General features: G+C 46.3%; 1 protein-coding gene across 1 annotated transcript in view; it reads right to left on the minus strand.

The window, feature by feature from the left end:
* The window catches only part of LOC309347746 (uncharacterized protein), a gene marked incomplete at its 3' end in the record, with an annotated part of 34,591 nt that overhangs the window by 17,425 nt on the left and 1,696 nt on the right, over positions 1–15,470 (minus strand). Inside the window, 9 exon segments of the mRNA XM_081872517.1 lie at positions 2,443–2,636; positions 3,945–4,047; positions 4,627–4,839; positions 5,764–6,044; positions 7,285–7,527; positions 7,899–8,098; positions 9,639–9,748; positions 13,689–13,816; positions 15,202–15,416. Coding sequence (XP_081728643.1) covers positions 2,443–2,636; positions 3,945–4,047; positions 4,627–4,839; positions 5,764–6,044; positions 7,285–7,527; positions 7,899–8,098; positions 9,639–9,748; positions 13,689–13,816; positions 15,202–15,397 — 1,668 coding nt within the window. The 5' untranslated portion in view covers positions 15,398–15,416.

Genomic DNA, 15,470 nt, shown 5'->3' on the forward strand with positions numbered 1-15,470 from the left:
AAAATTCATCTTGTTAAATGTTCACTGGTTTGCACAGACTGCTAACTGCCTTCCTAGTAAACAGGAGGCCCATTAGAACCAACAGGATAATCCTACTGCCAAATTAGAAGATGTGGGAAAATTAAAAACAAACCCAGAGCAACCCAGTCTCTCTCTAATTCTGTTTCTTAGCTCTTAATTTTGTCATGTTTAAGGTTGTGAAATTTCTTGTGCAGATTAGAAATCAAAGCAGCCACGAATGCTTCTCCATTTGCTAGCCCACTGCACTCAAGAAGTTCAGTGAACTAAATCCAACAGAGATAAAGAGTTTTTAATAGATAACAAACTGGATGATTAAAAAGATGTGGATTACACAGAGTAGTAGAAAAGCAAAGGAACCAGGAAAAGGGTGGAAAGGAAGTCATTTGGTATTAGTATACATGCTGTGTTTGGTACGAAGTTGTAAATAGGACAGAGAGAGGGGGTTAAATATGCTCTCTGTTCCTGTTTTTGAAAATGCAAATAATAATAATAAAAAGAAGTTTTCAGTAAACTGGGCCTGTTGTTCCAGTTTGTCTGGTCCCATCAAACTGGAACCACAGGGATTTAAAGAATGATGGGTTTCCCTCCCCCAAAGATGTCTCCTTCCCCTTCCTCACAAATTGCTTCTGCAGTCGCCGTTAGCTGTGCGGGGAGTACCATAGTGACAACTAGTGGCAGTATGACAAGTACTACAGCGATGTATTTAAAACATTTGTCAACGCATGAATAAAACATGATAAAAACTAAAAGGAAATCCCCAGGTGTTTCTGTCAAGAGAAGAGTTATGTTTAAACAGAAATCTGCATTTTCAACAAGGTAAACTAACACATAATGATATACGTATTGTGTGAACGCTCCCTTAGCCAACCATGGTATGAATTCAGTGTTATGAGATCTGGTGTAAGAATGCAGGCTGTCCTATGCACACTTACTTGAGAGTAACTCTGCTGAAATTAATACGACTTCAGAATAGACACACTCAGGATTGCACATTTATTTTATTTGAAATTTACATATATCTGTTCATAAACTATATCACAGTGGTTTACAGATTTAAAATACAACAACAACAAACAACAACAACAACACAATGGCCCATTGAAGCTGGACAATAAGAGAAAGAAATACAAAACAGCACAGGCCTGCTGAAATAAACGGGGTTATTGCTATTCTTTTCTTATTTAGCCAGCAGGAAGGCTGTGACAGTAGAACCATTTCTTGGAAAGCAGTTCCTCTTATGACTTCCTCATTAGACAGAAGCTGGACCAAGCCATTGTTGTAAGTTCTTCCTATGAGAGAGGCTCATATGGGAGGAGACATCCCTTGAGGAAACCAGGCTGATCACCTTTTAAAAGTCATAATCAGCACTTCAAAGTGATTGCAGAAATATGGTAGTGCAGATGGTTCAAAACAGGCAATGTAGTATTCAACAGCTCATGCCAGTCAACAAGCAGGCTGCCATAACCTGCACTAGTTTGAAGTTTCCAATTGTCCAGCCTTGCGGTTATGTCCTGACTTCCAGGCCTCTTTATTTGGTCCTCAAAACTCCACTGTAGATAGCTTCTGTAGTAAGCGTAAGCCCTGAGGTATTGTTCCTTTATGCCTTGAGACTTAGGAGCTCCACTCCTGTTTCCATGGCCATCAGCAAAAACCTCTGTCTTAGCAGCCCCTAGAGAGACAAGGAGCACAGAGTCATTGTTCAACTGAGAAAACAGGTGAGTGAGGGCAACAGATACAAACTCACGGTGGAATCAGGCCTGTCTTGGGTCACAAGGCCCACGTTGCCTTTGGTTACAAAATAAACATGCATTTCCCAGCATGCTGGAGAGGGGCTCTCTGAAAACACTTTCTTCTAGCTGGAGATGATGATGATGATGATTATAAATTTTCCTCAGCCACTCTGGGTGGCTTACAACATATATAAAAACACAACAAGGCATCAAACATTAAAAAACAAAATATCCTACACAAGCAACAAACAAACCAATAAATCAATAATAATAAGAACAAAAACAATAATAAACAGTTTACAGTTATACCCAAATTAAAATAACCACCAACCCCAAGAAAACATTTAACCAACATCAATCTGACAAAAAAAAAACCCAGAGAAACCAAAATTGGAACCGTTTAAAACATTTTAGCCAATTCCCCAACCCAAGAGCTGTTCCAGCAATGTCCCTCCGGCCTCCCAGGAGCCTCTTTCGGGAAGGACACAAAGTGGCTTCAAATCAGTGTGAAGGTAAGTACAAATATGCATCCATGAATACAAGGGAATAATACAAAAATGAAATTAAAACAACAGCGACAATGTAAATGGAAAAACAATTGTACTGTGTATTTTGAGTCCATGGATCACAATAAAGGGTGTGTGTGTATGTAAATAAAAAACAATACAGTGCCATGCATTCCTCTCATTACCTTGAGGAAATCCCTCTTTCTCCTTTCAGCCTCCTCTTTCATCTTCTTCATCTCTTCCTCCCACTCCTCCTTCAGCCGCTGGATGCCTTCCTCATTATGTCGCTTCTTATCCTCCATCATTTGCTCCAGGTTGGCCAGCTCCTGCTCCAAAAGCCTCTGTTGCAGCTGGGTTGCTTCAACCTGAGCACGCTGGGCTGTGGTCCAGGGGAGAAACAGAGGCAGTGATTTGCTGGCAGTCAGATCAGGCATCCAAGGTGAATAATCTGGAGGACCCCTCTACGCTCATATGAACCTGGCTGTCTGTGTGCGCTATAAACTTCTGCTCAGGCCTCCCTCTGGGGCTTGCCATTGCACTGGTGGATCTAGGCCAAGATTTCCCCAAGTGGCAGATCTTAATCCCCTGGGATCAACAGGAATGTGCAACAGGTAAATAAAGACCAAGGGGCAGAAAGGTGGTAGAAAAGGGCCTAGGAAAACACAAGAGGTTTACAAGGTATAGAAAAAAATAAATAGGAACTATTATCCCTAGAAATAAAGGGCATGGGTACAGGGTCCACCTTCCTTGCCAGTGAGGAACCCCTGAATTTAATAAGATGGTTCCACAATACAGTACAATAGTATTCTCAGAGCATGCTGCTTCATTGCTAAAAAGTGATGCATAGGTGCAGTGTTTTACTTTTTAAATAATTGTTTTTGCAGCGTTTTTGCACTTTCCCCTCATTTACATTCCTAAGAAGCAGTCAATTACAACTTTATAAACTCATCAAGGTGTCAATGAACTCAGGGTTTGGGGAAACCCTGATCTGGACTTTTGAACACGTTGGTACTAAAGGGTTAAGAGGTAACAAGTCGCTCTAATCACTGAGCAGCTGGAAGTCATTAAGCATCCAGGAATGTGAGTTAGTTTGTATAAAGAGTCAGTTCACCAGTGTTTCTGTCTCTTCTTCCCTCTTTGACCTGACTCACAGACTCAGTTTGTGGCCATGGGCGTGTTTGCTGATATGAGTTAAGTTTAGAGTAAAGTTTTCTTTATGCCGGAGATAAAAGCATGCGTCCTTTATCGCCAGGGTTTTTCTTTTGTGAATAAAGTTTTTCCCTGAGTTCCAAAGTGCTTGCTCCAAGATTCTCCTACCTTCTTCAGCCGCTGCACGAAATTCTCTGCTGAGATAAGACTTATGGCGTTGGAAGCGCACTGGACGTTTACTTAATATTAAACAAATTAAAGTTTAATGGACAGAACAGGGTCCCAAACTTGGGTTTCCAGCTGGTTCTGGACTACAATTCCCATAATTGTGACCTGGTCCTGCTAACTTGGGATGATGGGAGTTGTAGTCCAAAAACAGCTGGAGACCCAAGTTTGGGAAACCCTGCTTTAGAACCTCACCATGCTGTTATCTTCTGGACACCAATTAAAACCTTTGGTGTCCCCACACTTACAGTGGCATTTAATCCGTGGCATTCATAAATTATAATATAGCGCTTCTGTTTCCCCAAATCTGTACCTTCAATTTCTTTCTCTTTGCCACTCAAGGCATTGTCCACGTGAAGGATAGATTTTGCCACCGTCTCCTTGGATTTCAGGAATTCTTCAAGAGCTCTATCTGCCTGATAATACATTGGGAGCAAAAGTTATTAATTTTGCCAAAAGATGAGGAAACTGAATATTCTGTCCTGTTGGGATTATAGACCCAAAGGTAGTATATGAAGTAAGCGAGTAGTTTATTGACACGCTGAGAAACTGATGTTGTTTACTCACTGAAAGATATATATCCAGCCTGAAGGTCCCAGGCCACAGAGAGGTTAGGCTGGCCTCAACTAGAGCCAGGGCTTTTTCAGCTGTGGCTCCAATCTGGTGGAACGCTCTGTCACAAGAGACTAGGGCCCTGCAGGACTTGACATCTTTCCGCAGGGCCTGTAAGACAGAGCTGTTCCACCAGGCCTTTGGTCAGGGCACAGCCTGACTCCCTCCTTTGGCAATCTTCACAGAACTCTATCAATCCTGCAATGAGAGGATTCCTCTTCAAGCAGTTTAGTACCTTTGCATCTTTACCCCCAACTGGTGAATTCAGTGGGACATACTCCCAAGTAATCATGCATTAGATTGCACTGTAAGTCTGCCCTCAGTCAGCAACAGGATCCCCACCTCTCTTGAGTGTCACAGAAGTGCTTCCCCTCCTGTCCTACCTGAACCCCTTTTCCATCAAATGCATCGTAGTTCTCCTTTATTTCGTTCATCTTGGCAAGGAAGCGCTTATAGCCTTCAGGCACTGTGTAAATCCCCTCCTGGATCTCAGATACCAGGTCCTGGGAAAGAAAGCGCAGCACATCACGGCAGCGGTCCAAAGACACCTTCTCATTTCTTTCGCAGAATTCCTTCTTTTTCTGATTCAACTTATTCTACCGGACGAAAACAGAACAAAGCAGCAGAAAGATGACACGTTAGCAATGATGAAAAGTTTCCTACCCAGTGTACTATACAATGGGAAGACATACTAAGGCCACATACTAATACATTTTTATATTTGTTAGAAGCTACCCAGAGTGGTTGGGGCAACCTGGTCAGATGGGAGGGGTGTTGTTGTTGTTGTTGTTGTTGTTTACACTTCAAAATTCAATCAGTGTGAGATTAACTGAAATAGTTACGTCAAGACACCCACCCACACACACACCCAAAATGTGGGAACTGTCTGCAACAGGTATATGCCACCCATCTACAGTAACAAGTTCTGGGCAACTTCCAAGCCACAGTACAGTGGTGCCTCGCAAGACGAAAAGAATCCGTTCCGCGATTCTCTTCGGCTAGCGGTTTTTCATCTTGCGAAGCAAGCCCATTGACAGCTTAGCGGATTAGCGCTATTAGCAGTCTAGCGGCTTTTAGCGATCAGCTGAGAGGCGGCTTATCAGCGGAACAGCTGATAAGCAGCTTAGCAGCTTAGGAAGGGGGGGGGAGCGAAAAAACCCCGCGGGAACTCGCAAGATTTTTTCGTCTTGCGAAGCAACCCCATAGGGAAATTCGTTTAGTGAAGCGCCTCCAAAACGGAAAACCCTTTCGTCTAGCGGGTTTTCCGTCTTGCGAGGCGTTCGTCTTGCGGGGCACCACTGTAAAACATTTGCTTTATAGCACTGAATTTGGGGTTTTACTGTTTGTGTCACTCATTTTCTGTTGTGATTTTTAATCTGTCTTTTTAATGATAACGCTTTATTTTTATGTAAGCTGTTTCGAGGTCGCGTGTCACCAAAAGTGATGTATAAGCATATTAAATAAATAAATGGAGATGGGCTAAAGTGCAGGCAGCTGATAAGGCACTAAAGAGAACACACCTCAAGCTCCTCTTGAAATTGTTTAACGTTGTCCCCAAAGGCACGGGCTATGAAGACGTCAATGGCCTCCTTCTCACACTTGGCGTGTGCCCTCAGCAGCTCTTCAAGAGTCTCAGTCGGCAGCAGCAGCAGCTGCTGCATCCGTTCTTCATAACAGGAAATGGCATCATGCACAGCAGCCGAATTCTCGATCCTGGACAAGGCCAGCACTGCGTTTTGCAAGCAGGGCACGTCCCCACTGTTGATGGCATTGACATAGGTCTTTGCCAGACTTGCGAGCACTGAAAAGGGAAAGATTGTTGAAGCCAAAGAATCAGAGATAATCGAAGTGGAATGCACGGCTTGATTAACCTCCTTACGTTGAGAAAGAATTTGCAGACCCAAACTGCCTTTAAGTGTCCGCCCACATCAGCAAGAAAGAGAGGACCAAGTATTCTGTATCTCTTGTGTCATGCAAGAACAGGATCAGGCTCTTGCGCCTAACGTAGGATGAAGTAATCCCATTTGTTTTCAGAAGAAGGGTTCTAGCCTTCGTAGCTACAAATAAGAGCTTGAAGATGTGAAAAAGCAGAGGGGGATGAGGACCACCATCCAATCACCCTCTCTCATAGTTACTTTGCTCTGCTCTACTCCCCGCCCCCTATAAATCTCAGTCCTAATTGGACTGTGCTGGACTCTGTGCTGGACTCTGGTTCTTGCCCTTTGTGCTTCTTCTAAAATTGAAACTCTTTTTAAAAAAAATTAAAAACCTACACTGAAAGCAGAATAAATAATGAAAATCAAACCAATTCATTTTATTTGCATAATTTATGCAACAGAATTTGCGTGTTCTCGTTGCAGAATGGGGAACCTGTGACCCTCCAGGTGCTGCTGGACTGAAACTCCATCACGCTTGGCCATTGGCCATGCTGACTGAGGATTTGGGAGGGCCGCAGATTCCCCACCCCTGCTCTAGGAGCAAAGAGCAGGTTAGAGGGTGCTGCAGCAGGCTGACCATTTCCAAATGACAGGGCAACAGTATAACAAAACAACTCATTGTTTGGGGTTAGCGAATCTGTCCATTTCAACTTTCCTTTGTTTCTCATCTCTCCACTCTTTTTCACCTGCTGGCAAAGGTGCCTTCAGCAGGCAATCAAGTGGTCCAGGGTAGAATCAGCGACTTCATATGGTTGGAAGGGGGAACCCCATTGGTTTCTGATGTCACCTGATCCCTGCTGGACTGCTAACTTCAGCCATCTACAATGGTCAGGCCAACAGCTCCTTACACCTTCATTTTGCTCTGGTGACAAAGGGTCCCTCCACCACCAGTTTGACAGCTGTTATTGGCACCATAACGAAGCTGGGCAAAGCTATATTGGGCTTGATTCAAAGTGCAACACAGGTAATTGACCAACACTAAAGGGTTTAAGAGCACACCTCCGTGACATTCTGCAGCACAATCAATACACTGCTCCTTATGGCTTCAATGAAAGAAAGCTTCCTACATCCCCCAAGCCTACAATTTTGCTGGAGCTTCCTTACTCGTTCCAGTCACAACTCGGTCTCCTGGGATCATCTTGGGTTGCGATGTCTCCCAGATATGTTGGCAGAAATGAGCCATTGGTACCAGGAAATCTTCCTCTAAATCCTCTTCTTTCAGTTCCTCCAGCAGATGCAACTTCTTCCTGGTAGTTGGACGGTCAAATATGAAACATTTCCGTGAAGGAAAGAAACTGTGGATGCATGATCTGGCCATGTTGTGCTTCTGGATGTGCTCAGCATCACCTAAGAGAAAAGATGAAGGGTGTGGGTATGGGGGGCGCTGCAGTTCTTTGTTAGTATTGTGCCGACCTAAAGTTCCAGAATGCACTAGAATCCCTCTTGCAAAACAGTGAAAGTCTGCAGGTGTCATTTGGTTTCTCTAATCCAGGTGTAGGGGATCTGTGGCCTTCCAGATCTTGCAGAACTACAACTCCCAGCAACCCCGGCAAGCACACTGTGTCATCAGCGGGTAGCGATGCCCAGAACACCTTTCAAAATAAAACAAAATCTCCCTGCTGAACAGAAAACTCAATCGATTAGAAGGAGGTAAGTGGAAACAAGAAGGGTCAAGGAAGGATCTGTCCTGATGTTGCATTTGGTTTCGGCTACCGCACCTTGCAGAAATCTCAAGGCGTTCTCCAGGTACTTGTCTGCACTGATAGGGCGTCCGTTTAGCTGCAGCTGCAGTGTGAAATCCCGCAAGGCCCAGACAAAGTCTGGGAAGAATCGGCCAAATTCGGTGAAATTCTCCTCTTCTTGGCCATCCCCGGAGGGATATTTTGCTCTGATGGCTTTTGTCAGCTCAGTGACATAGCTGGGGCTTGCTAAGGAAAAGGACTGCAAGGTTATCGTTGGGCTTTGCAATCTGAACTTCTCCCAAGTCATGCATTGGCTGGAACAGTTTGTGTCTCTACCTGTGATTTCCTCACTGTGGGCACACAGTAGTGGTCTGGGCAAGGCTTTGGGGCTGAACCTGGCCCTAACCCCTCCTGGCATATCTTGCTTTACACATTAGTGCCCATTCCCATTCCTGCTTGCTTCCAGGGTTCCTAGATGCCCTTCTTTAGCTGCCTGCCAGTGAAGCACACTTCAGGGAGTTCCCAACAGGAATTGCAGGTGAAGGTGAAACTACATGACCTTAACTGTGTAGCCCTGCCATTTAATGCAAGGTGTCCCACTCACACACAAACAAACTGTCAATGCAGTGTGAGAGATACAGATCAGGATCCTGGGACAGGAGACATTTAACCCTTTGCTCTCCTTGCAATCCCAGTCTTGACCAGGAGCCTCATACCTGCAATAAGCACTGCAAAATAAAGTGGAGCAAAGTTCCAAGTCATTTCAATGGTGCCTTTTTGCCATGCAAATTGTGATATGCCATAGAATCATAGAAGCGTTGAGCTGGGAGGGACCCCAAGGGTCATCTAGTCCAACCCCCTGCAATGCAGAGAACTCGGCTAAAGCATCCATGACAGAAGCTTAAAAACATCCAAGGAAGGAAAGTCCACAACCTCGCGAGGGAGACCATTCCACTGTCGAACAGCTCTGACAGACAGAAAGTTCTTCCTGATGTTAAGTCGGAATCTCCTTTCTTGTAACCTGAATCCAGTGGTTCGGGTCCTAGCCTCTGGAGCCGGAGAAAACAAGCTTGTCCTGTCTTCTGTGCGACAGCCCTTGAGAGATTTGAAGATGGCTATCGTATCTCGTCTCAGTCTCCTTTTTTCCAGGCTTTTTGCACCCAGATCCTGATCCAATCTGAATCAAGACCACAGCAGGGGTAACTGGTTAAAGTCCTTGGCTCCTCCATACTGAAGTCCTGTTCTGGATTGAGACACCAGGCAGGTGCTTGTGATGTGTGTGTGTTTTTTTGTGGAGAATGAGGACCCTATACTGAACTATCCAGTTGAGTTCATGGGTGGTCTGACCCTCATCTATTCATTCTGAAAGCACAAACCCAGGGATGGGTGGACATTTGGCCCTCCAGATGTGGCTGAGCAAACAACTCCCATCCTGGGGCTGATGGGAGTTGGAGTCCACCAACATCTGGAAGACCACGGGCTCCCCATCCCTGCTCTGCCCCAGTGACCTGCTCACCTGATCCTTAGCAGGCTGCCTGCCCCACCCCTATCAGCTACATGCCCTGCATGTTTCCTTTGCCCCCCCCCCCTGCACTCCCCCAGCACTTTGTGTTCCAAGGCAGACCTGGAAAGGGAAGGTTTGCTCCACTTGCGACTACACCAAAAGCTTTCTCCCCCCAGGAAGTGCTGTCCTACACAGACATCCAGCTGCCACATGGTTCTGCCTTCCCAATCTTGTGGGGCTGGTTGGAACTGGTGGTGCCCCCAAAAGGATACTGGAGCTTCTCCACGGCCGTTTCGTCAATGGTGCCCATGCTGTTATACACCAGGGTGCTGCTGAGAAGAATGGCCAGGGCAAAGATCCAGGAATCATTCTCCATGCCTCCCTGAAACAGATACAGGCATTTTTATTTTTTTAAGACTTCTCATCCCAAGCTTCCGATACCCAAAATCCTGATGCCCCATTCTCATCTGCAGCTCTTTCCTCTGGGACCTGCATGGGCAAAGCAGCTGCTTTGAGATTTGTGTTGTTGCTTCTGTTGCACTAGGCGAAGTCGTTGCAAACCATGACTTGCTTGCAGTTGTTCAGACTGCGTTTGGAAGGCTTGTAGTGCTTAGCAGTTGTGCACATTTCACAACTGTGGGCACGTGCCCCAGGAAGAGCTAAAGCATATTTATTTATTTTCTATTACTGTGTATATCGTGCCACTCAATCCTGTACCCAGCCCCCAAAGTGGGCTTGTAACAGAATTTGGTATTGGGCACAGGAATCAAGCACGTTTTAACTTAAAATGTCGAAGCCAGCTTCTAGCCCCTAAGGTAAGTGTAAGGAACCTTTTTGACTATGAAGAACTGCTGACCCACAGCAAAAATCAATTGGGGGAAGCTGTCGAAAGGGCACAGAGCTAGACCCCAAAGTAGATACAGTGGTACCTTGGTTTGCATACGTCTTGGTTTGCATACGTTTTGAATTACAAACACGTCAAACCCGGAAATGCGTGTTCCGGTTTGCAACCTTTTTTTGGATTACAACCCGTGGTTTTTTCGGATTACGAACAATTTGGGGGGGGGGAGGCCCCATTGGCAAAAGTGCACCTTGGATTACAACCTGTTTTGGTTTACAGACAGACCTCCAAAACGGATTATGGTTGTAAACCAAGGTACTACTGTATTGGCAAAATTTTCCAGCATGACAGGGTTGCATAGTGCAGTGGTTTTCAACCTTGAATGATGGTCAGCGTGCTGCAGGCAACACTGGCCTGTGTCCCGCATTCCTTCCCTTCCTCCTCTCGAGTCTCTGCCTCCCAAAGGCTTGCACATCTGCTTGTTGCAGCAGCCCTGGCTACAAGCTCCCCAGGCGAATGGTGCCTCTGGGACTGGCCATGGGGTCCTTCCCAGGCTCCTGTGGGGCAGTGTGAGGACAGGGGGCAACTCAGAGACCAGGGGCGGCAGCTGCCCAGAGGACTCCCAAGGAGACAGGAGAAGAGATAGGCTGAAGGAGGGTGTTCCTACAAGGGAGGGTGTTTGAAAAGGGGTGTGGGGCTGCCAGTTCTGCAGGCCAAGGGATGACATAACTGGACTCCTGAGCCCCACTAGGGTGCCACAGAAATAATGTACTTGGTCAAGGTTGCTGTGGACTCAAAAAGGTTGAAAACCTCTGGCATAGTGCTTTCTCTCTGTGCAGTATCCTGTCTCATTCTCTCTCTCTCCCTCTCTCTCTCACACACACATACACACACATACACAGAGACATGGGTCCTATTTAAGTGGCCCGGAAAGCAAGAGCAGACCCTTTACCTTCCCATGTTTCGCTAGCAATGAAGTAAGAAAGGGACCTTTCTCCTATGGGACGCAGAATGCTGAACTCACAGAAGGTTGGTTATTCTGCCCCCTTTACTGTCACCTGATAAATCTTCTTCTGCAGCAGCTTCTAATTTATCTGCTACACAGCATTTTCTGTTCTTAATCTTGGCTCTTTCAGGTGTTAATTCGATGTATTGACTGTCAGAATTATATATTTTTTACAGATTTGATCATATTTCTTGATTAATAGTGATATGGTGTCCTTATTCATTTTGAAAGCTCCCTTGATTGCCTCTGGTTTTTATGTATTCATACATAAAACGTGCTGAAGGTTGAAATAATAATATAATATTGTGGGGTTCCATCAGTGTCCCATCCACTGACCACCTGCACTAAGACCTCTCTGGTTTCTACATTTTAATAAAGATTAGCCATAGGGTTTTAAAAGATTTTTTCCCTCCAGAATCTTACTTTTTCCTACTACAGTGGAACCTTGGAAGCTGAACACCTGTAAACTCAAAAGTTTCAGTTCCCGAACGATTGAAAACCGGAAGTGATTGTTCTGGTTTTTGAATGATTTTTGTTGGTTTTTTTGAATAATATTTATTAAAGTTTTCCAATTAATTACAAATTAATAAAACATCCAGTTTCAAATCTTTTTCCAATTACATCCTTTCAGGACTTCCCCTTCCCTCCCCCCCTTGTATTCCAAATCTCTCAAATGATCTCAACAAGTTCTTCTCCTCAATTCAGACTTGTTATCCTTAACCCAATTTTTTTTTTTTTTAAAAAAAACATTATTTTCCATTCCCCTAAAATCGGCTTATTCCCACCACGAGTTCCCCGCTTTAGAATACCATGTAGATGTATATAGCCTAAATAAAACATAGTTTACGCCCTTTGGATTCCACATTTCCCACCCCCCCTTTTCCCGGTTGCGTTCCCAATGTTCCTCAATGTCCGATATTTCCACGTCTCTCTAAGTCATAGTCCTTTGCCAGTCCTCTTTAATTTCGAATGTCCAATCATGGAAGGATTCTGTCTCAAAGAAAGGCCCATTTTTTCCATCCAGATTTTTATATCCAGGAGTGAAAAACTCCAAATTATAATCCTTAAGCTTGTCAAATCTGGATGTCCCAAACGTCCCCACTTTTGACTTGGTCCAATTCTTGTTATTTTGTTGTTCTTATTGATCACACTCCTCTTTCTATTTCTTTCTGTCCCTGTTTTCCTGCACAAATGTCCTAATTCCAAAAGTTAGTTCCTTTACAGAGGCTTGTTATTCAGAAACAAAACATTACGTCAAGTTCCTTTCATTCCACAACAGATGATTCCATTGTCTTCTTCGGTGTAATGGCCTCTGTAGTCATAATAATGTTCCATTTCTGCAGTTTCCCAGGAGATAAACAGTTCTGTTCCAATTTCCAGCTAAAGCCACTTGTAATATCCCTCGGCTCCTCTAGGTGGATTGCAAAAACTGAGTTCTCTTCCAGATCGCGTCCATTAGCCCTAGTAACTTTATAATCCTTATTTAAAACAATTTGTATCCAATTTATAACAAATATAGCCAGCAAAGTCCTTGTAACATAGTCTCTATCTTATTTCCCGCTTTGACAGCTCTTTGACAGCTGTCAAAACTTGCCTTTCTCCTCTCCAAACTCCGTCATCGATCGCTCCCGGGGTTCCAGGGGGGGTTGTTTTTAAGTCCGAATTCTACTTTCCTCCTCCAGCTCAATCTCATATTCTTCACTCGTGAGGTTAAAAACTTGCCAAAATGATGTTACTCCGATCTTAGTTATCAGATCCTTTGCTTTGACCCTTCTACAATGGAGGGGGTGGCTGACTTCCTTTTTTGCGCCTCCCCCGCTCGCTCCGAAATTTTTAAAATTTTTGTCCCTCTTTTTAGTCCAAGTTCCAATTACTTACGGGTTGTTCTTTTAGGTCCGAATTTTCAAAGGAAAAAGCCAGCGCTCTCCGCCGAATGGCATGCGGCTTCGCACGGCAGGGATAGCAGAGGACTCAAAACACCACGCTTCTCCCCGGCACCCGATCCGTAGCCTTTAAAAAGGCTCCTTCACGAGTCGGGAGGGCGCTAACGGTGTCAGCCGAGTCTCCATGTCCACGGCCCCCGTGGCCGTGGTTTTTAAGGGTCCCCGCATCGCCGGTGCGGTAGGACCCAGCCCCTGCCGTGCAGGCTCCCTCCGGAGCTCGGAGGGAGTCCGCCATTCGGCGATGGCGCCGACCCGGAAGTCGGTTTTTGAATGATTTTTGGAAGCCAAACATCTGGCGTGGCAACTGCAGCTTCCGATTGGGTGCAGGATTCCATCTGACTTCCAGTTACGGCTGTACCAGTTTCTAAGATACAAAGACATTCCCAAACGTGTGACACAGGGATGTCAGATAATTCACATAGATATCATCCCCCACTGCTGGCCACCAGCTCAACGTATTTTGTCACGAGGCTCTTTTGAAAGTGCTAGTCCTCCCCAGCCCCCCCCCCAGCTGCCATCTCCCTCAGCTCACCTTCTGCACATCACCCAACCCTTCTGTGTCCAGTAACACCAGTGTGAAGTCAGGCCTCTTGGGATGAGGGAGGCACCACATCCAGATTCCCTTGGTCTGCGCCTGCACTGTGGTACCCAGACAGAAACCTGAGGAAGGAGCAGACAATGATTCCCAGCAAGAAAACGAGAGCTCCCAAGGCTTTGATCCTTTGCACAGTTGCTCAGGATTTAGCCTCACTGAACCCAATGAGGCTCACGTCTGAGGATCAGGCTGCAAGATCACTTTAATTCCTAGACTATTTTGGCTTAAACCCAGAATATGTATCCCACAAGAAACAAAGTAGATATGTTGGGAAAGAAGCCAAGTGTGTGTAGCCCCATTTACTTATACTGAGGCTCCTTATTACTCTCGCCTGTTGAAATTTAGATTGGAAGCTCCCCAGGGCAGGGACCTATTGGCGATTTTATTTGAAATACACCATGCACATTGATAAGTCTATATACCGTATTGTTCGTCCCATAGGACGCTCCGTCCCATAGGACGCACCTAGTTTTTTGAGGGCTACACACCAGGTCGCGGAAACCAAACCAGGCCAAGGAACAGCGAGATGGCGGCGCTGCGCCTCCCTGCTGTCCCCCGAGCTTGTGGGGCTGGCCGATGTCTGCCCAGCGCACGGGGTGTTCTGCTTCAGGGTGTTTCTCGCGCCGGGCGGCAGGCTGCTATCCGCAACGAGGGGAGCCCTGCAGGAGTTCCCTGCAGGGCTCCCCACGCTGCGGATGTCTGCCTGGCGCGAGGGGCGCTCTGCTTCAGGGCGCCCCTCGCACCAGGCGGCAGGCTGCTATTCGCAGCCTAGACAGCCCTCCGGGAACTCCCGCAGGGCTGCCTAGGTTGCGGATGTGTTTCCAAAGCGCCGGGTGCTCTGCTTTCAGCGCGCCCGGCGCTCCGGGAACCAAGCTGCTATCCGCAGCCTAGACAGCCCTGCGGGAACTCCCGCAGGGCTGCCTAGGCTGCAGATGTCTTCCTGAAGCCTGGAGAGCGAAAGGGGTCGGTGCGCACCGACCCCTCTCGCTCTCCAAGCTTCAGCGAAAGCCTGCATTCACCCCATAGGACGCACCCAGATTTCCCCTTCATTTTTGGAGGGGAAAAAGTGCGTCCTATAGGGCGAAAAATACGGTAAATATTCCACGACAGCCATTACTCCTCTGTCTCTATGCTTCTCCCTAGGCTAGGCAAAAAACCCAGGGGCCCTGAAAGTCAGTTCCAGCTGTAGCAGATGTCATTGCTTTTCTCCAAACAGTGCTGGATTAAGGGTGGTCAAAGTGGATCCCCTGCACAGGGCAATGAACCGAAGGGGTGCAAAATTGTGAAGCTCCATAATTGAGAAGATCTGTTTTGGGGTGCCAAATTTTAGCCTCGCTCAGGGAGGCCAAAATATTATCGAAATCTGCCCTTGCTCCAAAGAGGCCTCATGAGAAGCTACTAGACTCCAGCCCTTCCCTTGAGTAACGGGGATATTCATGAAGCCAGTCACCTTTTCTCTTGCCGGCGAGCCTGTTCATGAGGTAGGACTTGCCAGTGCGGTACAACCCCGCAATGGCCACCACCACCACTGGCTGGCAGATCCCGGCAAGCACCTCTGCAGCCTCCCAGTTCACCACAAGCTTCCCATCCGGCATGTTCTCAATTAGGCAAACAGGAGCCGCCATGTGGACCTGCCCTGGGGCCATCGTGCAAAAGATGATGGGTCTGCAAAAGGAAAACAGAGGAGCTCACAACACAGTGGAAACTCAAATTTGTCTC

The sequence above is a fragment of the Podarcis erhardii genome (assembly GCF_964252035.2).
Source record: "Podarcis erhardii genome assembly, chromosome: 7".
NCBI classification, from domain to species: Eukaryota; Metazoa; Chordata; class Lepidosauria; order Squamata; family Lacertidae; genus Podarcis; species Podarcis erhardii.